Source organism: Eupeodes corollae, chromosome 2 (assembly GCF_945859685.1).
Source record: "Eupeodes corollae chromosome 2, idEupCoro1.1, whole genome shotgun sequence".
Taxonomy (NCBI): domain Eukaryota; kingdom Metazoa; phylum Arthropoda; class Insecta; order Diptera; family Syrphidae; genus Eupeodes; species Eupeodes corollae.
The window spans coordinates 36,872,543-36,895,967 of NC_079148.1; the positions used below are offsets into that span (position 1 = coordinate 36,872,543).

General features: G+C 28.1%; 2 protein-coding genes across 7 annotated transcripts in view; one reads left to right on the forward strand and one right to left on the reverse strand.

Moving 5' to 3' along the window:
* LOC129946851 (uncharacterized) overlaps positions 1-22,041 on the reverse strand; it is a 71,862-nt gene extending 49,821 nt beyond the window's left edge. Inside the window, exon 1 of one of the 2 annotated variants that reach the window (XM_056057212.1) lies at positions 21,759-22,041. The gene's annotated coding sequence lies outside the window, so the exon portion shown is untranslated. Of the gene's footprint in view, positions 1-5,235; positions 5,256-21,758 lie in introns of those variants that run through there. The other variant, XM_056057213.1, reaches the window with a different exon arrangement.
* Positions 4,980-17,117, forward strand: LOC129946854 (monocarboxylate transporter 2-like). Of its 5 annotated transcripts, XM_056057215.1 has the most exons (7): positions 7,844-8,287; positions 8,354-8,904; positions 12,942-13,178; positions 13,245-13,371; positions 14,280-14,423; positions 14,487-15,494; positions 15,562-17,117. In XM_056057215.1, exons 3-7 carry the CDS (start codon positions 12,990-12,992, stop codon positions 15,708-15,710), a joined length of 1,617 nt encoding a protein of 538 aa, XP_055913190.1. In that variant the 5' UTR covers positions 7,844-8,287; positions 8,354-8,904; positions 12,942-12,989; the 3' UTR covers positions 15,711-17,117. The 5 variants fall into 5 exon arrangements, with proteins under 5 accessions (XP_055913194.1, XP_055913195.1, XP_055913190.1 ...); XM_056057219.1 differs by lacking the exons at positions 7,844-8,287; positions 8,354-8,904 and adding an exon at positions 4,980-5,178; XM_056057220.1 differs by lacking the exons at positions 7,844-8,287; positions 8,354-8,904 and adding an exon at positions 5,262-5,404.
* Positions 22,042-23,425: the final 1,384 nt, after the last annotated feature.

Below are 23,425 nucleotides of genomic sequence, written 5' to 3' on the forward strand. Positions count from 1 at the left end.
AAATGTCTATAAAAAATAATTGAAATAATAAAATATCAAGTACCTGTCTACACTGACATTAAATTCAATTCAAATGCATTTGATTATTATTTATAGCATATATTAAAAATGCCATCTTGAATATGAGCCCTAAGAAAGAGGTCGATGACTGATTCAAAAGATAAACAAATAAAATAAGGTTTGTAGATTTATTGCAGTTATGTTTTTCGGCAAGAAGGTGGAATGACCTTATCTAATAAATCAATAAACAAAAAATGGGTTAAAAGAATTCAAAAATACAAAATTCAAAAAATAAAAGTGATTTTTATCTTTAAGAAAAAGTGATAAGAAATTCTTTAAAATCATATCTTAATTTTATTAAAAATCGTGAACAACTTCTGTTATGAGGGTTTTTCAGAAAAAAAGGAAGATGTTTTTTAAAAAAAGTTTGATACTTTTTCGATATTATTTAATTTGTTGATAAAGCTGTCAAGTTCAAACAAAATAATCATTTTAAAAAGTTCAAGCATTTAACTAATTACTAAAATAATTGGTATGCTTTTTTAAGGTTCCAGATAAAACCAAAACGCTACTTAACCAAAACTGTAGAAGAAGAATTTTCTTATTTTAATAAAAAGAAATGTGGTGACGAAAATCATCAATTAATTTTGCTTTCGGATCAACTATTAGTAAATAAATGATTTTTATCAATTTAAGCCAATTCCAATTAAAGACGACCTTGAACTCACTTCGTCGTCGTGCCCAACATTTGCCTCTCTCACGCTCTTCGTTAAACTATAGCATCTTGACCATTTCAAGTGTCGTCAATGGTCTCAATGGTGGTGATTGTCAAAAAACCAATCAACTCACAAATATTGACTGTTTGGTGCGTTTTTTGCACTGGTGGCATTATCAGTCCTTTTTTTCAAAAATCAGTCCGGTCAGACAGTGACTGTGAGATGATAACTAACTTTTTATAGCCTCCAATTCGGGCTGTATGGGTGTGGAGGATATGTGGTTTAAACAGGATGGTGCCAACTGCCACTTGTCATCAACTAACCAAAAAATTTCTCTTTTAAGGGACAAATTCAATGGCTTCGTTTCTCACTTGGTGACGCTGTCAGTTGGCAGCCAAACTCCTATGATTTGACACCGTTGAACTACTTTCTTTGGGGTTATTTGAAAGGAAGGGTGTAGGTCGTTAAGCCAGTAACAATTCAATAGCTAAGGGATCAGAGAATTCAGCCAAAAATTTGGACCCTCGGATGGAGGTGTTCCCCAAAAGTCACGTTGGTTCCTTGGCCAATATTTTGTTCACTAAATTATTTAATCATTCCAATATTATCACAATAAAAAGTAATGACAATCATTTTTCAAGTTATTGTAAGGGGCCGATTTCTCAAATTGAAAATTAAATTTTTTTTAAATTCAAATAACGGTTTTTATAAATCAAACAAATTTTTAAAAAAAATGTGTCACCTCGAAAATTTTACGAATACAAAATGATTTTATTTCCAAAACAATTTTGTGCAACGAAAAATAACGTTTTTAACATTTGGTAAAATTTTGAGAAAAATCGAATTGACAGTTTTTTTTACAAAAAATAAAAACCTAAACAAAAAAATGAATAAAAGTTGGTAAAAATTGATTTTCGATTCAAATATCTTTTCAAAACTTTAAGATATTTGCTGTAAACTACTTTTATTTTTTAAAAAATATTGTTGTCAACATTCTGTAAAATTTTAAGAAAAATCGCATTGACAGTTTTTCTTACAAAAAATAAGAACTAAAAAGAAAATTTAACAAAAGTTGGTAAAAATTTACTTTCGACTCAAATAGCTTTTCAAAATTAAAAATATTCTCTTCAAACTCTTTTATTTCACAGAAAATATTATTTTCGATATTCAGTAGTTTTTTACTTGCGACATATAGGAACTATATGGCAAGTTTTGCATTCGTGCAAAATTTCGAACTCGAGATTTTAATCAAACATGATATTACGATGGTAGAGAAGTCGAAAAAAGTGGGTCCCGCGATTCCGTCCGGTCGGTTTTGTCTGTCTGTCCACGCTCCTACAGCCTAAAAGATTGGGTCGATTGAGTTCAAACTTGGAAGTTAAGGTTTTGAGCAGATTCGCGTTAGGCGTTTTTCTCATTTTTTTTTTAAGATCAAAACTAACAGTGGCCCCCATACAATTTTTTTGGTCAAAAACCGAAAATTCGAATTTTCTCAAAAACAAACCGATAGATTTTTTTTAAATTTTCTCTAAAATTTTATTTTTAACTTGGCTTCTTTTTATAAGAAAACCATATTTTTCTATTGCTCAGGAAAGGAAAGGTACCGCTCATAGAACCGTTATTTTGTTTTTTAATTTTCTCAGCAACTTATGAACTGATTTTAATAATTTTTTTTCTGAATAAGCTCCTATATTTCCTTAACAATATTTGATTAACAGAAATTCAATTTTTAATTGTTTGGATTTTTTAAAAAATATTGAATTTTTATTTTTCAAAACTCTATATCTCAAAAACGGGTCAACAATTTTTTACGAAATTCAAACGTAAGACGTATATTTACAATCACTAAATAACTGCATTCCAAAAATATTTTTAGAACAAAATTGGAAAATTTTATATATAAAAAATGAATTTAAAAAAAAACCGCTCTAACGATTTTCAAAATAAAAATTTTAAAAATCAACGGTTTTTTTATTTATAAAATGGCATTTAAATTTTTGAAGACAAACTTATTTTTCAGGTAAAATTTTGAATCTTAAAATATTATTTTTTTAATTATTTTTAGTGTTCATGAACAGCAATTTCTTGTACTTGTTCGTATGCTTGTTTTTTAAAACTTTAGTGAAAAAAGTAGACTGAACGTAAAAACACCAATGTTTGCGCTGAAAACTAGTAGTAAAGAAGGAATGTAGTATGTACCTTCTAGCCACCAATAACATTCCTTCATTATCATCATAAACATGTCCTTATCCTTTTCTATCTATCTGCATAAAGCTAAGCACGCCATGTGAACTATTCTATGGTCGTTTTAGACATCTACCTGCCACCTAACTACACAACCAATAGGCGATCGCCTTACAATTTAAACATTCATGGTCTGCCTCTTTCTTATCTTATTTATTTTCCATCCTGGTTCTTCTAATATGAAATTACAATAAAGCTATCTAAAGTAATAAAGCTTTTAAGGAACAAGTTGAATCTATATGAATCGCATTGTAGCTTTATAGGTAATAGAAACCATTTGTCATATACAAAGATGGTACACAAGTAAAACAAGACTTATGAATGTAAATAAAAACAAATATCGGTAAAAGATCCTAAACAGCTGACTTATGCATACAAAAGTTTGTTTCATCCCCTTATTAGATACAATATTAAGCCATTTTGTTTGTTATATAAAGTGCGTTGATATAAATAAAACAAAAAGAAATTCATCAACCTTCATATGGTAGCTCTTTATGTGAAAACATATACGAGTATAGACTCAAATAAAATGAAGGAAATTGTTATTTATAGTTGTTAATTATCTCCCTTACTATGGTTTTCATATACAAAGATCGTGCGGTTTTTTGACAATTCAAATGGCATTTATATCTTTGAAGCCAAACTTATTTTATAGAAATATTTTTAAATCTCATATAAGTACTTTTTATCGTGCATTTTATTTTATACAAATTCGTTTTTTCATAAACAAAAAAAAATCTAAAAGAAATAGTACGCAAATTTACTAAAAATTGATGTTCGGTTCTTGATATCTCTTAAATTAATTTCATTCATCCAATTTGTATAAATTTAAGTTTTGCTACTAAAATTCGTAAACAAATTTTTTCGACTTAAAATCTATTAAAAAAAAAACTAGTTTTTCAAATTTAAAAATTTCTTTATATTAAAAATATTTTTGGTAGTTTCAATTTGTTTAAGTGTAATAAATAAACTAACAACTTTTTAACACAACCCTACAAACTTTTAAGCAAAACAAATTGACAGACGGGGTGGGAAGTTATCAGTGTGGGTTGCATCCCAGCCTCTTTTTTAAAATCGACATCGGCCCTTAAAATTTTACCACCCTTTAAATTCTCTTTGCAAGTAACGAATCACAGAACTTTTCTGAAGTTAAAAAAATGAAGATAATGGTTTGAAAATAAAATTGGATAAGTTGTCTGGTGGAGTTAATTCTATAATATACGATACTACAAAGCTTCCAGTATACATTAAATTAAGAGTTTCAGTGGGTGCTTCCCAGCATGCGTTAATTACAAATTGAACACAAAGATTTCATAATAATTCTTATAAAAAACGATCAGTGTGGCTTATTGAATTTACGCAAGAAATTTCCATCCTATCAAATGCGCAAATTATGTGACAATAAAATCATTGCTTTAATCTGAAATTTCAAACAATTATTTTGAAGGTCAAATATACAAAAGGAAACATACATTTGTTATTGTATTTAAAAAAAAATAACATAAGATTTTTCTGTAAAGGATCATAAGTTGTGAATTTTATAACTTTATGGTTTGAAAATACCAAAACGCACCTTCTTTATCTACATCAACGCAAAAATCACTTTACTATCTAAAATATTACCTTTATCAGATCGCAGTTCAGGGTTAAAATTAATTCCTTTTTTGAGACCATTGAGAACTTTTTAAGTGTAGATTATAAAGGCGATATAATTGGACTAATCAAAATAAAAATCACTTAATAGAATTTATCACAAATAATAAATAAAAAACAAAACAATTAGCTTATAACTATAATCTTTATTCATAACGAATTTTAATTAACTTTTTTGTATTGGGTTTAATCTCAATTTTCTAATCATTTCGATATGCAAGAGTGGCAAAATGTGTTATATTTTTTATTAGATGTTGTCTAGTGTATTTCAACTCTCATTGAACCAGCTGAGTTAAAAACATCTGAACTTACCTACTTAACCAGTCTGTTGAGAGTCTATAAATTCAATTAGAAACTTGAAATTTTTGTTTAGGTAGGTTATACGAGCTTATGGGACAAAAATGAATTGTAGTTCTTGTCGAAATGAGCTTCTTATTAGTTGAAAGCACGCGAAATTTTTCGGAAAAAAATAATTGTGTTTCTTTTCGAAATTATCACACAAAATTTTAATTTCGAACAAACAATGCGGATCATTGTTTAGAATTATTTAGATTAAAAAATAAATGTGAATATTTCAACGACATTATAAAAATATAATCTTTTTTCTGTTGACACCACTTACCTCTCTGAATTTAAAGTGTTTTTATTTTAATGTGTGTAGTTTTTTGTTGGACGAGACAGAAAAATTGAGTTTATTTTTGGAAGTTTGCACAGAACAAAATATCAACGAAAAGAATTGAAATAAAAAGTCTTTATGGGTGAAACAAAAAACGTGTCTGTCTTTACCGAGTGTGGGTGATGCTTTATGTCGCGACTAAGAAAAAATTATTATTATTGTAATAATAGTTTTGCGGAACACAACTTTCACAATTTGTAGTTTGTTAAAATTTATAAAAGAAATAACAAAAAAATCTATATCTTCTGTATTTTTCTTTCTATTTAACACTGCGTGTCATTTGATAAGTGTCATTTTTTGAAACAAACATTTCAATTCATTACAATCGTTTTAAAATCGGCCTTCATTAGTTTTCCATTAAAAAATGATGGGATATTTTGTATTAAAGTGTAAATAACAAATAAGTACAGCTTTCATAATCAATAATTAAGAACAATTTATTTGTTTCAAAAACCTTTTTTAGAATAGAAATACATATACGCTCTAGTGAAACATTATTATTATTGTTAACGGGCACTCAAGGGTTTATTAAAGCTTTTTTAAACACAATGCGAGCTTAAGGAAAATAGGGAAGTTTAATGAGGAGATACTGATGCACATTATCCTTAAAGCTTTGAATATCAAAATGATAGGAAAAACAGAGTTGGGGAAAGCATTCCACTCTGTACTTGAAAATACGTATGAAAATAAGCTCAAGGTTTAACTTAACTGCATTCCTAGAAGTACGAGTATTACGGATGAATTGTTTGAGTGGTGCAATGCAACTCTCTAAGTCGACAGAAATTGTTTATAAAAATATCGGTAGAACAACGAAAGGCATGAAACATTGCAGCGGTGTTCGAGTGACCTAATTGTTTGAGTTATAGTTCTATCGCCTATGATTTTCAAAGACCTTTTTTTGATCCTATTCAAAATACTTAAACTGTTGTTAAATTCTTTTCATTTTGTATAATTGTCATAGGACTTATTATTGTTTAACTTTATGTATGAAGTTATCATCTCAGCTGTTATTTAAATCAAAACAAATATTAAAAAGAATCTGGAATTGGACCCACCCTGATTACTTTACATTCGTAACCGTCTGCTGATATGTCTAAAAGTTCAACAAAATATAAATATCAACATTTTGTGTGAGATGAACACACTTAAATCAATATCTTTTTAGTTTATTATTATTTTCTGTAGGTTTTCATGTTTCATAAAAAAAAGTTCTCAATTGAATTTCTCTAAAAAAATAAATTAAAGTTGATATCAATATTTTGCATTATGATAAAAGAAGTTTAAGTTTAATATTTGTTTTTGAGATTTTTAGTCAAAACCCCATTTTTAACAATTAGTAGAATTTTCTAAAAGGTTTTTTATTTCTTATATAAAAATATACCATTATATTCCGATTAATACAAAATTAAGCATAGAATAAAATATTTTAAAGTCAATACCTTCATTTATTCACGTGATATCAAGAATCAAACGACATGTTTTACAAATTTTTGTAGATTTCAATATTATGTATAAATATAATAATAATAGTTTTGTTTTTACTAACTCTTTGTTATGCTTGTTTTTGGAAAAAACGTTACTTCGATATTTTTTAAAATTTGAGAAGATTTCAAATAGGTTATCTCTTATTGCATACAATATTATTTAAGAGGCAAAATCATGTATTGGTTGTAAAATATTCGAGATCCCAAATATTCTGCATTAGTTTTTTAGATTATTATAATTAATTTTTTTCCAAAATTATATAGTTTTCGAGGTATGTCACATTATAAAATATAAAATTTAGTTAAAGTCGCTAGCGAAATTGTCTTGTGCGATATTTAGTATCAATAAAAATGTGTTTCAATAAATAAATTAGATGGGGCAACAGTCCGTTGAGAACTAGGGCTTAGTGACTTACAACTCTTAACTATTCACATTGCTGGTTTTTGAGATATGAACGTCGAAAAATTGTATAGTCAATATCTCTACTGGTTTATGAACGAGGAAAAATGGTATGTGCGCTCACTAAAAAATCTTTCTTTTAGATTTTAGAGAACTTGAAACTTCAAGAAATGACAAATTTTTCAATTTGTAAAATTGGGACGATTACAATAACTTCGTATGGGAAGTTAAAAATGTATACATAATACTTACATGCTTAACAGATGTGTTTGATATAATGTCAGAGGTTTTGGAGTTGAAATAATTCCGATAACGTAGAAATTTATGGGGATGGAAAGGGGCCAAGTTCATTTTTTCATTTCATTTCATGTAAAAAATGTCTGTGAACTTTTGTTGGTGCTATTTATAGACAAATGACAAAGAGTGCTAAAAGTTTTAAAATAAGAAAAATTTAATTTTTTAAGTTAAGATTAAAATTTTTAAAAATGTATTATCAAGAATATTTTTAGGTTAGTTTTTATTTTACTTTAAGAGAAAATATCATAATCGAACGATGCAGAATGTGTAGTGTATGCAGGAACTATGGATAGTTCAACTTTTTTTTTTTTAATAAAGTACAATTAGTATTGTTAAGAAAAAAGTACCTACAGCCACAACATTACACGGGTTGTAATTTCAACATTCTGTTTTATTTAATAGCAATTTATTTTATTAAGTATTTTATGCATTTGAAACAATATTGAAAAGTTGTTCAAATTGAGGCAGTAGATGCGGTGCGATAATGGAGATAGAATAGAGTCTGTGAACTAAAGCTTTGTTTTTTCTTTGCATTGTTTTTTATAAACTGAAATTATTATTATTATACTATTCGAAGTCACGTGAAGTGATTGATCGAAAATTAAAAATTCAACGTTATGCAAATAGATACACAGCAACAAAACAAGCAACAAGTATTAGTTTGGCGTGTTGAGTATGTTAAGGCCCACAAAACTCAGATGATGGGGGTTAGACAGACAGTGGTAGGTTGAGTTGTGCGGTGGAAGGTTCAGTACAGCAATTTTTTTTTTGTTTTTTCGCAAGCTAAATGTGAAAGTTAAGAAAGATTTACCAAAAGGTAAATGCCCGGCATTCAACAAAAGGTGTACAATTATAAAATAACTATTTTTATAACTATTTACAGAGAAAGATAAATGTGTCTACAGTGAAAACTTCTGTTTCGTATTGTTTGCTTTAGATTGGTACCTTTAAAATTGCTTAAATGTGATATATGAATAGAGCCACTTTTCATAGCATTGTGTTTTAAAAATGTGGAACCTATTTCTTAAGATCCAATTTTTGTTTGTCGAATAGTTCAATGATTAGTATTTTTTGACTGTGTGAACACCCAAATAAGTGGTGCAAAGTCATATATACGATTATTTAAAGTTTTTAACAGTGCTAATAGTCATAATTTTAAGTCAAATAAAAGTCAACTAAAAAATCAACAAAATGATTGGTAAATGCTAAGTGGCTATAAAAACTTTTTAAAAAATATTTGCATAACACCTGTAATGTAAATAATGTAATGTAATTTAAGAAAATAAATGAAATAATGACAATTCATAAGTTCACTGTACCAAAATATTACTTTAAAAATTAATGAACATTTAAAATGTAAGAGTGACTATTCTCAATTCTTTGGAATAGAGCTTTTTTGCTGACTGATATAAACAATCAAATTGTATTAAGCCGGTTGGTATTAGAAAACAAAATTGAGTGCCAGTTTTTGTAATAAAAACAATGAAGAATACAAAAATATACAAAAACATTTACAACCAATAATACTATTGACTTGAATACAACTTTAAAGTTGTTTTTAGATCAAACAAAACTTCTTTAGCTCGAATCGATCGAGAAGAAAAAATATATTACCTTTGGAATAATTTTACACTGAAAAAACGACAAAATTGACAACTAACGATTTGAATTTTTAAAATAATACAAAACATTGGTGAAAATTCCGTTTTGACCCAACCTTAAAAACAAAGTAAGATATTGGCAACGAACATTTTCGTGTTATTCAATATACGTTTGTCAAGATTTAGTTAATTTAAAAAAAAAAATCAAAAATCTAACAATAATATTATAAATTTGAACAATTTTTAGAAAACAGAGTGAACTTCAATATATTCATTTTTCCTTATTTTTTAATAAGAATCTAACAACAAGTTGTGCCTTATAAGAACTTTAATCTTTAATCTTTAAACAACGTTCAGATTTAAAAATTGTCATTTTTCGCAGCAGAAAATTATTCCAATGGTAAAATAATTTGTATTCTTTTAATATTCGAATTATTTCTTCAACATTTCTTACGATTGAATTTAATACAGCAGGTATACTAATATTTCTTTGAAATAACTTGACATTCATACAAAAGCAGATCAGTCTCTTGAGAGAATTAAAAAAAAAACACGAATGTATCCAAAGATTTTGTGTAAGAACATTTCCTGAATTTTAAGATTTAAAATTGTAGCTACAAGAAAAACTTATTTTCAAAAATTTAAACACCATTAGATTTTTCAAAAAAAACCTTAATTTTTCAAATTTTTCATCTGAAAATCATAAGTTTTTTTTTAATTCAATTCATTCATGTATACTCTATAATTCATTATTTATTTAAAAATATTTGTATTACAAGCTTATTAACAAACGTTTAATATTTAAATTTTCTTTACAAAAATTATCAACCATTTTTGAAATATCGAATTTAAAAAAATATATATATTATATTTTAATAAAAAATAAAAACAATGACATTTTTGATCAACAAATATGATTCTGACAATATTAGAGCCTATGCAGCTCATTAAATCTTAAGAAAACTGAAAAACAAAAAATGCTTCCTGGGGGTTATTTTTTTTATTATTGACAGAATCCAAGTTAAGAAAAATCTATTGGTTCGTTTTTGAGAAAATTCGAATTTCCAACTTTTGACACAAAAACTTGCATTGTGTTATTTTTTATCTTAAACAATTAAAGAACGTCTAACGCGAATCGCCGTAAGACTTTAATTTGCAAGTTTCAACTCATTCGACCGAATGGTTTGGGCATCATAGGCGTAGACAGACAGACGGACTGGATGGGTGGACCCATATTTTTCGACTAATGTCATGTTTGATTAAAATCTCGAATTCGTTTTTTTTACGTATTAAATACTTGTAGTTTCGAAAATAAGAAATAGGTCAGTTTTTTGACAGAATTTTAAAAAAGTGTTTTTTAAATAATCTACATAAAACAAATTATTTTCCACAAGAAACATGTAAAGCGATAAAAATTTGTTTAATGAATTTAAAAAAAATGTATTTAAATCAAATAAGTTAGTTTCGCCATTGTTAAATATTTTATAACAAGATTAAAAATGTCTGATGATGGTTTGTTAACTACCCCAAGACGTATTCTAGAAGCTAAAGTACCCAAATTTAAAATCTGTAAGCCAAAATCTCCAGCACCAAAATCTTCGAGGAGAATTTTTTAGATTATTACGCTTTAAATTAATTCTTTTTGCATTTAAGGTTAATTAATTCACTGTGACCACAATTAGATAAAAAGAGGCCGGGATGCGAACCACACTGATAACTTCCCATCCCGTGTGTCGATTTGTCTTGCTTAAAAATTTGTCTATATGTACTCGTATCAATTTTTACCAAATTTGCATACTATTTTTTGTAGATTTTATTTTTTTATGCAAAATCGGACTGTTGGATTTTTATATAAAAATTACGGAATATTTAAAACAATATTTTCTGTAAAATAAAATAAGTTTGCAGCCAATATTTTTAATTTTTGAAAAGCTATTTAAGCCCAAAGTAAATTTTTACAAAGTTTTAGTATTGTTTTTTTTTAGAGTTTTATTTTTTGTAAAAAAAACGTCAATTAGAATTTTTTTAAAATTTAACCAAATGTTGAAAACAATATTTCTTTTAAGAAAAATTAGTTAGAAGCTATTACCTCAAATTTTTTAAAAGATATTTGAGTCGAAAATCATTTTTTACCAACTTTTGTTAATTTTTTTTCGGTTTTTAATTTTTTGTAAAAAAAATGTCAATTCGATTTTTTTAAAACTTTAACTGAATGTTGACAACAATATTTTTTGAAAGATAAAAGTAAATTAAAGCCAATATCTCAAAGATGTCAAAAACATTATTCTTCCTTGCACAAAATTGTTTTAGAGATGAAATCATATTTCAATCGTAAAATTTCTTAGGTGACACATTTTTTTTTTTAGTTTTATTGATTTATAAAAAAACCGTTATATTAATTTTTTTCAAAAAATATACTTGTTTGGTATCACGTTACAATATATTATATAAAGTTTAATTCAAGACTTTAGCGTTTTTGGTTCGTAAGATATTTGGGGTTAACCAAAATTGTCACCTTTTTTTCAAACTCCTATGGTAAAAAAAACCACCCACGCAATTTTCATGAGAGCCCTTTCTGCATCTTTCTGCCTTATTATCTGTATAACAAAATTTATTTGAAGTTGAAATCTCTTCTGGTTCTTGAGCTATGGACCTTGAAACGTCGAGAAATGTCAAAATTTTCAATTTGACAAATCGGACCCATTACAATAACTTCCTATATGATGTTAAAAATAAATCAACTATTGTTGAAATTGAGTTAATTATATTGTTAACTCAGTATTCTGTTCCCTGTATTCATTTTTCTTAACCTGATTTCTTAAGTTTGGCAAAATCACATTAGCTATTTTCTTCTGAATATTTAACAATAAAAAAAAACCTTAGACTTAAGTAATTACTGTACTTTTGTACTTTTAAGCTGCCTGTAATTGTTAACGAGGACAACTTACACAAAAATAGAAATATGCTTTGTATCTTTAATTAATTTTTTAAGAACATACATAAATTATTTGCTAGCTTGTGTCAATTTTTCTTGCGACCTGAATTTTCTTTGCTTATTCCATTTTTACAAAAATATTTCAACAAAAGATCCTTAAAAATATGGCAAATATTGATCTAACATAAAATTTACTTCAAAACTTTTTCTGTATGCGTTTTATCTCTAATTTTTAGTTTTAGCTCTAATCACTGATAACTATGTCAAGTTTTTTGAAATAGGAAGAATAAAACAAATTATAATAAATATGCGTAGACAAATGGGATTCATTAAACAAATTATTTACATATGTTTGATATGATTTCACCGAAGTGACACTTTATTATTAAACATTAGATAAGGGAAGCATATTAAAATAAGATGTATATAAGAAAAGTTTGCTAAAAGTGTATCTCAAAGACAAAGAGACACGTGCTTAAATTTTTTTGTTTGTCCAAAAGATTTTTGTCTAAGTATTTTTTTTCAGCTTATACAAACTTAAAAGAAGTCCAAAAAAGAAATAAAATCGACAAACAGCTTATTTAAACAAATTATAATTGAAGTTTTTAAGTATTACATGTGCTTTGTGAACTTTGATTTTCTCAAAGAATTTAATGGTACTTAAATTCTTTAAGAATTCAAATTAAAATTCCAGAACACAATAATACTAACAATAACAATTTCATGAATAAAGAATAAGGTTGAAAATATGTTTTCGAAATGAACACAGAAAAGTTTAACGAAACTTCTTCAAACAACATGTAATAATAATTATTATTCAAATTATTTCCTTATGTTTTCTCTTTCAGAAAATGTAATGGAATGGTATTCAATGGACTCCAAACATTTCTTTCATTTGAAGTTTCTTAGAATATAACGTATTTCTTACATTTCAGAATTGATGTCTTTATAAGTTTTCTAACTACAATTATTATTTAAGAGAAATGTCTAATCAAAGCGATAGTGATACAGAAGCTTCTCTTGAAGCTGAAATTAAAAATGCAAAAATACAAATAGTTCAAAATAAGAAGCCATCGGCTAAAACGAAAAATGGATTAGACAAAAATGGAACCATTTTTCCACCAGACGGAGGTTGGGGATGGTTGGTCGCAATAGCAGCTGGCATAAGTTTTGTAAGTTTTTGTTTTAATGTTGTTTAATGCTTTTATTTCTAAATTTTTCTATCAATTATTTTACAGCTCAGTTCCATGCCATTACTTCTTCAATTCGGAATTCTGTTCAGACAACGATTTACAGAACTCGGATGGAGTAGCTCACAAATAGTGACTTTGATCAATGCACAACAAGCAGCATCAGCTATTACAGGTATTATTTATTAAAAAAAATAACTAAAAATTACGAAGAAAAAAATCTACTTAATTGGTTTTAGAATTGAGGTTTCCTGAAAATACTTTCCATGTTAATAAGAATTTTGCTGAGACAAGTTTTAAATTCATCGAGTATTGTACTTATTGTAGACTACTTTTTAAGTACGGTATTCCAATCAGAACTTATAGTTGACAGTTGTAACTTCTGAAGTCCTCATTTTTTGAAACTTGTTCAGTACAAGTTAGAACTAAGTTTATACTAAAGACAGTTTCACACACGATTTTCTAACGAATTAAATGTTAACATTTATTACGGAAATGGTGAAATTATTGCAGTCACAATTTGCATATTTACTTTAATATTTGTCGAAGATGCGATCACAATTGTTCACCGAGATTTTGTGATCTTAAGACTTTTTACTTTGCAAATTTGCCAAAAATCGATTCAAGACCTTGGAGATTAAATTTGTGAAGTAATCGAGGACATATAGAGCCATTCCTGCCATTTTCAATAAAACAGACAACTTAATTATAGATACAAATTTGCTATTAACACATAGAGCCTTAAAGGCTATTGTTATGTCTTAACTTAAGTATAATTAACAATTACCAATGCTGACTATGGGCACAAATTGATTCAAGGACCAGCGTAAGCTTTTGATTTGTCGTTTACAATGCAATTTATTTTGGTTCTTACGATAAATTAGAGGCAAGGGCTCGATATATTTGCAATTCTGCGAATTGGTTATGGAAAATTTCATGAAAGGTGGTGCGGTGTTGCAACCGTATCCAAAGTGGCCATTTAACTGACATATTTTTCCACTGTTAATAAAAACCTGCAAATTTTTTTAATTTTATATTTAAACTTTTGAAAACCTTGTATATATAATTAATTTCCAATTTCAGGAATTTTCAGTGTTTCACTGAACCGAATATTAACTTTCCGTCAAGTGAGCTTCGTAGGAGCCATTTTGGTTTTTATAGGCCTGATGGCGACGTTATTTTCAAATTCATACATTCACTACTTTTTGTCAATAACATTTGTGTATGGTAAGAAAGTTAAATACTTTATTTGTGTGTTCTTATAATTTTAAATTTATGTTTTAACCTCAGGTTTTGGAAAAGCTTTCATATTCTCCAGTTCAACTCGTGCAGTAAATTCTTATTTTAAAACAAAACGAAAATCCGCAATGACTGTGATGAGCTCCATAGCCAGCTTGGGCCCAATATTTTTGCCATTTCTTTCAACATTTCTAATGTTTCAATATGGCATTACTGGCTCTGTTTTATTTTATGCCGGATTTTCACTTCATAATTTTATTAGTGCATTCGTCTATGAACCTGTTCGAAAGCATGCAAAACGTCTTAAAGGAGAAAGACTTGCAGAAAATCTACGAATTTTACATCTCGAAACACCTCCCAAGGGTCTAGATTCAAAACTAAATCTTCAAGATTCGAATGGTGCCAATAATGAACAAGCTTCAAATGCTGATAAAGCTGATGCTCCACTTACCTATAGCTTAGTTATCGAGAAGAACAATTATTCATCAAATAAATTAGACGCCTCTCCAGAGGAGATGCAATTTCTTCAAAAACCTCGAGAAGAGTTTGTCAAAGAAGTTGCTCCTTCGTCTCGAAATAGGATCGTTGACTACCTGCATTTGGACCTATTAAAGGACTTCACTTACTTTAACTTGGCTCTGGGTCTCACGGTCATCGAATTTACGGAAAACAATTTTGCTTCAGTATTACCCTTCATACTTTCCGAATTCAAATTCACCAACATCGAAATTGCCACGTCTATGTCCATACTTGGATCCTGTGATATGATCATGAAGTTTTTGATTCCATATACAGTGGGGAAGTTGAAGTGTGACAAGCGAGTAATTATGATCGTAAGTTGCATGTTGATTTGTGGGGCACGTGTTGTTGTTGGACAAAGCCGCAAAGCGCCAATAGCTTTTGTGTGCTTCAGTGTGATGGGAACAAATAAGGCGATAAGAGTGGCATATGGCAATATGATTTTACCAGGTTATGTTGCCCCAAAGAGGCTTTCAGATGCCATTGCATTGGAACGAACTATTATGGGACTATTTTCATTGTTGGCGGCACCAATTATTGGTCAGTATGATACTTTTAACAACGATATGATGAACGAATAGAAAGTCTTGAATTTGTTTGATTTCAGGTCTTATACCCGATGCAACAAGCTATGGATTTTTTGTGCTGAGCATGAATGGAATGTGTGTTGTCGTTGCTCTATTGTGGTTTGGTGAAGATCTCGTGAGATGGTGTTTCAGGAAATTGCAGAAATCGCCTCCAAAAGAACAATCTTAACTATTAATTTAATTAGATTTTAGGTATTCGTATCAGAATGTAAGACTTGAGAAATGTGTATATAAAACGACTGAGCACAATCTAAAATAAATCGAATTTTTATTGAGAGATCAACAGAAAAGTACAGATAACAATTAATAAAGAAATCACTTAATTAACAAACAACAAACTTGTGGGAGTGATTGAGAAGGCTATGGTTGAAGTTTAAAAATTCGTATGATGTTTAGTACCAATTTTCATATTGCAATATTTGTTTGATGTTTTCGGGAAAAATCAAAATATAGTTAGGACAGTATTTAACGTTGTTAGGAAAGAGTAATAGTGCTTTAATAGTACAGTTGCATTTTTTTACAAGAATTCAAGAGAACTAAAAATCCTTTTAAGAAATTAGACGTACAAAAATAAACGCATTTTTAAAGAAGAAAATATGAATGTTCAGGAAAATTAATATTGGGTACATTTCATTTAAAGTAACTTTGAATAGGTGAAATGTATACTTTTCTCAATATTTCAAGTTCTTTCTCTTGATTATGATTGATATATGTAATTAATTGTGATTTAAAACAAAAATTCAGAAGCAAAGAATATACATTTACTGATGGTGGCAGGTTAAAATAAACTGGCTTCAGGTTAATTTTATTATTTTCTAGATTGTACAAGAAACACAAGTTTAAATTCGATAAAATAAAAAAAAGTAAGTGAACATTTTACAGGACAAAATAAAAACTAAATAAAATTGCATCAAATGTTGAATCGGTTTTTATCTATAGAACATCTTCTTCTCAAAAAGTTACATATATTATTAATTTGTTCTTGTCCTGCTAATTTCAGAAAACTGAATCTAACTTTACATCGTGCAAAAGCTTTTAAAAGGTTTTAATAATGTATCAGTTAAAGATTTCAACACAATTTGATTGCTTTTTCAGTAATTTGTAATAAGTAACATGTAACCATTATGAAAAAAGCAACCTATGTCAAAAACAGCTGCAGCTCTTTTAAGAACTATTTCTTTGCACTCTTAAACTTTTGTTAAGGTTACATGTCGCTGTACCAACTTGTAGCTATTCATTTTCTTTTAAAATTAAACAAGCACATTTTTCTGAAAATTCGATGTCTTGAAAACGGTTCAATAAAAATAAATCTTAGATTATTAAAACTTTATTTTTTTCTCTTATATGAATGCATATTAAAATTTTTATAAACGCTTAAAACTAAGACAGTTGACTACGATAATGAAGCGTTTATAAATATAAATAAAGAGTTGTCCAATTTTTGAGACGTCAGCTTTTGTTTGCATCTTATTTCCATAACAATTGACATGTCGATATTTTTGCAGTGGATTTTAGTGATCCAGGATTTTCGGTTTTTTGAATTTTGGGTCATTGAGATTTTGAGATTCTTGTTTTGAATGGTGGTACTCTCACTATTTCAATTTATTTATCTACTATTAAATATATTTAAAAATATCAGACAAAGTTTTAATGCAATCAGAATGAATAACAGTTTCAATACATTTTTATAAATCACAACCACTAAATAGTGCTTGTGACTTAATAATGCGCCAGGTAAACAATTTTAAATCAGACAATTTAGAAACAATAGAAAAAAAAATAATATTAAATGATAGAAACAAAACAAATCAAACATCATACTCAATTTAAATCGATTTAAAAGGCTTTTAAACAAAAATATTGTCGAAAAACGCAAATAAATTGCGAAAAGAAAATAAACAATTAATTTCAATCAAAGACATGTGAAATTTAATTTCCAGGTTCAATAAATTGGAAAGACCAATATGCAAATAAATATTTGTCCTTGCAAATTTTTTAAGTGATTCTTCTTGTTAAGGTTTATAAATTATGATGCATGCCTATGAACGTATGTTTTTTTATACGATGACTGATTGAAGCTTTTTGTTCAAGTTCAAGTTTCTCTTTTTACACTTCAGAATTTTCAGAAAGTAGTAAGCTTATAGCAAGCGTCAAACTACGATCAGAGACTTATCATAAGTGCATGTGTTAGTTGATAGTAAAAAAATATTACAATTATAGCCTAACACAAGCACAAAATACAAAACATAATTAACATTTATCTATTACAGAACAAAAAATAAAATGAGAACGTTTACGATAGTGAAGCACTGGTTCTAAACAATGATTTTAATCCCACCTTGGTAAAATTTAAATCTATCGATGAACAGTTTAAGTTGCTCATTCGACTTAAAGTTTCATTCTTCCCATAGTTAGTTCTATGGAAGTCAGTATGTATAAAATCAAATGTACGCAGGTGATGAGTTCCGTCTCGGTAATTCAAATATACACCAGATAGCAAATAAGGTGCATCAATTTTACTATTAATGAGTTGATGAAAGAATACTAAGCCATTATTAACACGCTTTTGATGGAGAGATTGCAATTGAAGAAGCAGAATACGATGTTCTTAGGATCATCCCAAAGAAGACCCTTTAAGGCAAAGTGAATGAAATTATATTGAATTGATTAAATTTCCTAATAGGGAGTCCAAAGCTGAGAAGCATATTTAAGATGAGGACAAACATGACAATGGTACAAAGAAAGAGTAAAATAGGGATCATTGATCTCCTTTGCCCAGCGTACTTTAAAACCAAGCATAGAACTTGCTTTATTAAATGTGGAGACACTTCCGACTAATTTTGTTGGTAAAAGTTATAGGCTATTTTTCCCACACCAAAATGTGAAACTATCAATGTCGGCTTGTAAAAGGATACGATCTTGGGTGGATTTTATTATCATAAAAATGTTCATGTCATCAGTAAAAATAAGAACTTCACTTGAGCGAAGACAGGACGATAAGTCGTTAATAGACAGGATGAATAGAAAAGGGCCAAGATGTTTCACCAGGGGAACACCAGATTGTGCAACAAAAGATTCAGAATAACAATTTTTAAATTTTACCTCATAGGATCTGTTTTCAAGGTACGCTTTGATCGAAGCTAAGACAAATGGTGGAAAACCAAGAGCTTTAAGTTTAGATAAAATAATTCCATTTCCACGTTGGTCAAAACTTTAAGAAAAGACAGTGTATACAGAGTCAACTTTCTGAAGCGTTTGAACATAAGTTTGAGAATGTGAGGAGATTTGTAACGGTTGATATTTCGCATATGAGAACAAAACATTGCTACACTATAACAAACAACTTGTTCAAACAATTTCGGAATGCAAGAAAGCTTTGCAATTGGCCTGTAGTTTGTTATATCCACCCTGTTACCTTTCTTGAAAAATTGGTGTTAGAAATGACCTCTTCCATAAACTGGGAAATTTGCCTATTTTTAGAAAAACCATGGGGGAATACCATTGGGACCGGCTGAGCAGTCATCATTCAACTCAGATAAAAGATCAAGGACCGTACTCTGCAGCACAGGGATGTGACTACAGTAGTTTGCGATTCTATAAATCATCCTTGTCACCACTTTATTTAAAACCCTCTTTATAATATTTTGGACAAAATAATACATATACATATGACAAACAATCATTAAATCTGGTAGGTAGTTAATTTTTGAAAAAACTACTAAAATTGTAGAGTGCTAGTGCTTTTAACGTATATTTTAAACATTATAAAGAAGGGGCATATAATATTTTACTTTGAAAACGACTCTTTGTAATAAGGCAAAACCAAGAAACAGCCAGAGATGCGATAAATGATAACTTCTTATCTCGTCTGTCTAATTGTCTAAAACTTTTACAAAATATTAGTAGAAATATTTTGTATGAGTTAAAAAAATATAAATAATAAAATCAATTTTTTTCCAAATTTAATATCATTTTTTACACAAATGCAATTTGATTTTTCTAAAACCATTATTTTCCGTTTACCACAAAATTAAGCACCATCTCCAAGTCTATACCTTTATTGATTCACGTTATATTCAGAATCGAATATCAATGTTTACCAATATAGTGTATTTTATTTTTTGCCAAGATACTTGAAAAATCACTTTGGTTCGTAACATATTTGTGGTTAACCAAAATTTTCATATATTCTTAAATTAAATTTTTAAAAGCCAATGACTAAATTTGTTTAATAAAATCAATTTGAAGTCGATATCTCTACTGGTTCTTGAAATATGGACGAGGAAAAAAGCTTCCCAAATATTTCTCTAATAATATTTAATTTAGATTCTAGACCTTGACACGTCGAGAAATGGCAAAATTTTTAATTTGAAAAATCGGACACATTAGGGAAGTTAATAAAAAATAAAATGAATTAAAAAATCGATAAATTATTATTTGGCTTTATCGGATTAAACTGCAAGAAACTTATATTTTTATTAATTAATTTCTTAAACATCAAGAACAATGCTTATTTACAATCAATTAACAGAAAATAATAACTGCTATAAAATAAAAAAAAAAAAAAATAAACAAATAGATTGACAAAATCCCTGCGAACCGCTGCGACTATGCAGCATTGTCTCGTCTAGGTTTAATGAGACTCGATCGCGGCTTTTCTTGTGTCGGCAAAGAATCACTTGGTGCAAATTCTTATTATATCTGTGCTTTAATATTAAGGCAAGCTTGATTTACTTTTCTACACAATGCTTGCTTTATTTAAAGATCGTGCAAATTAAAACAAAAACTTAAATTTTTTATAGCACACTTTCACTTAAGCTATGACTTAGCTTTAAAGTCGACATGTTTTTGTTCAATTACAGAATACCTACTTTGTATTTATTCAAAAGTATTCATTCTAAACTGATAATTTTTTGTTTCTAATTTTTGCCGCAAATCAAAATTAAGATAAAAAAGTTTATATTTCATAGGAATTCTGCTCTGCAGTGGTTTAAATAAATAGAAAAAATATCGGCCTTGCCACCAAGATAAGAATAAAAACTTGTTAATTCTTGATTATCAAGTTGATATTTTGTACTACATGTTTCGTTTATCTTTAAAAACTTATCAAAAACTATAACATTTCATAATATCATAGCATTTATTCTCTTTTAGTCATCACATTAAAACCATTATTAAAATCATAGTTTCAAAGATAAGTGAGACAATTGCGTTATGATTGAGTTGTTATAATTCTCCAATTGGATCGTTATCTTCTATAAATAATTTCGTAAATCACAGCAACTTTCGCAAAATGATACAGAAAGATTGGACAAATATTGTAAAATTAACATAAAAAATCTAAAAATAGAAATTGTGATTTAATAGTGGGTTTGACATACATCTTATTTATATTTTCTATGATGAAAAGATACATATATGTATATGTACATGATAAACAAACAAAAATTGCGGCAAATCAAAAGAAAAAATGTTTAAATAAATAAGTATAGGTGTATAATTATCATCAGAGGAAACGAGTCATCTTTATTTTTTTACTTTTATTTCACAGCGTTACCTAAATTACGTAGAATAAAAAAAAACACACACTTAGTAATGAAAATAAATTATAAGTATCATTTTTCCATCAACCGAAACTCTAAATACGAAAACTATTCATAGAAACGATGAAATCACTGTCATTAACTCCTTGAAATTTGTGTATGAAACAAACCACTTATTTTCATGATAATATGATAGATATTCAATCAATTATAAGACAGGCATAATTATCAACTTTGTGAACAAATATTGTTCTTATCTATTCAAAAAAACAACAAAATTATTTATAAAAAAAAATAGTATGTACTTTATAGGAATTCAATCTTCTTTTGATGTTTTGTATCAATTTTGTGGGTGAATAGATTTTCATGTGATTAAAATGCTTGTTTTTTCATCGGCAGGCGGAATCTATAAAACACGAAAATCACTCACAGACAATTTCACAAGTTCAAATTTTATATTTATTGAACAAAAAAAAATTAACACCGATTAAATCGATACCAATGTAGATATGCATCAGATACTATTTCGCATCTGCCAGATACACTTGAATTTATTATTTTGCATTGATTAGAAATGGATCGATATAGATATTTTTTACTTTTATAAGAAAAATAAACAAAAACCTTATGTAACCACTTGACACTCATAAAAGGATATTTTTTTAATAACGCACCTTTTGTATTTTATTAGAAAATATATCAATTATTTAATATGAATAACTGAAAAACAGCTATAAGCGGATCTATGCCGGGAGGCGACGACGACGCTTTCTTCTGAACTTGAATATTACTTTTTTTCTAGATTTGAACTTGAAATTAAAACAAATGAATACGAACGCGAACGCGTCTATAGTAGATGATTCTATTTAATATAAACTTGTGGCGGTGGCGGTAGTGGCGAAAGACTATATGTGAGAACTTTTCTCAAATCGCGTCCGATCCGCAACAATGAAAATTCAATACTGATAATGTCTCTGATTCAAGCAGAAAGACATAAAAAAAAAGAAAATAAAAAAATATACAATAATTGTATTAAGTATAGATACAAACAACATTTTTATTTATTTTATTTTTGCTAACGGAATACAACTCTTTTGGCTCATCGTCATCATCATCAAGCTTCAACAAATTGGTATTGCTGTATTTTGTTTGCTATCTATTGAATTCAGCGAATTTGGTGACGCAATTAATATTACTTAGCTATAGACGTATTGTTGTAATAAACTATTTTCGTTTTGTTTAAAAGTTGTTGTCGGAACAATTACTATATTTTAGTTTTTAGTTTGATGTATGAACTAACTACTACATATTTATTTATTAAACTATTTTATTAATTTATTTTAATTATTGACTTCGATAGCACACACAAGGGTGAGCTTATAGTGACTCCAATTACAAAAGTTGTGCTGTAAGATTGGAGTTAATAGGGAATGTTGTTAGCAATGTTTCATTCATAAATAAATTAAATGCATGCTGAACACAAACTTGGCACTTTGATATTTTCTTAAATAAAGTTAGTTGTTTTAATAGCTTAACTATAAAATGTCAATCAGATTGTCAGAGTGATATGCCAAAAAGACAGGTTTAAATTGAACTTAGTAAACGTAGTAAGTAATAAATTGTTTTTCAGTATAGTTTTGCAACTCACTGTATATTTATCTATTGATATTAGAAAATAGAGCATTTTGACCGTTCAACATGATTCAAAAGAATTTTTTTGAAAAAAATTATATTTGCTTTGATAAAAGACTATTTTTTAAAATAAAATCAAAAAAGACTTTCTATTGTTTAATTTAAAAAATTGCACTTGATTGTTTTTGAATAACCCACATTCTTATTTAACAAATATTAAATACGATACTCAATTTTTGTGTTTAAAGATTTTACAATAAGATGTTTCATTTTTAATAGCTCGTTTTTTGTGCAGCTGTCACTTTTAAAGCCGTCATCTTTTGACATTTGAAATTTTACATTATTCCTAAAAATATAATAATACACGATTTATCGATAAATTAAAATTCACTGGAAATATGGTAAACATTTTGCTGTTAGTGATGTGTTAAATTAAATTTAAATCCTGTACGTCCCTCAGAACCAACTGAGAATTTTGCTACTGGTATCCCGTAGTATTGACCAATAACCCAGGTTTCTCGATTACTCCTTTAAAATTTGGCATTCCACAAATGTCAATTAACTTGTATCGTTGGTTTCTTGCTGATTGAGTCCTTAAAATGCATGAAAATGAATCATTGCATTGACAGCTGTCAAATTACATGATCTAATCGGCCAAATGACATCTTCACGACCCCCCCCCACTCCCCGTGAGAGATAACATGGAAAT

Coding starts and splice junctions, on each gene's coding strand:
- LOC129946854 (XM_056057219.1), top strand. CDS start 12,990: ATGTCTAATCAAAGCGATAGTGATACAGAAGCTTCTCTTGAAGCTGAA. Junction 13,372..14,279: donor AGCAGCATCAGCTATTACAG/GTATTATTTATT, acceptor TTCCAATTTCAG/GAATTTTCAGTGTTTCACTG. Junction 14,424..14,486: donor GTCAATAACATTTGTGTATG/GTAAGAAAGTTA, acceptor TTTTAACCTCAG/GTTTTGGAAAAGCTTTCATA.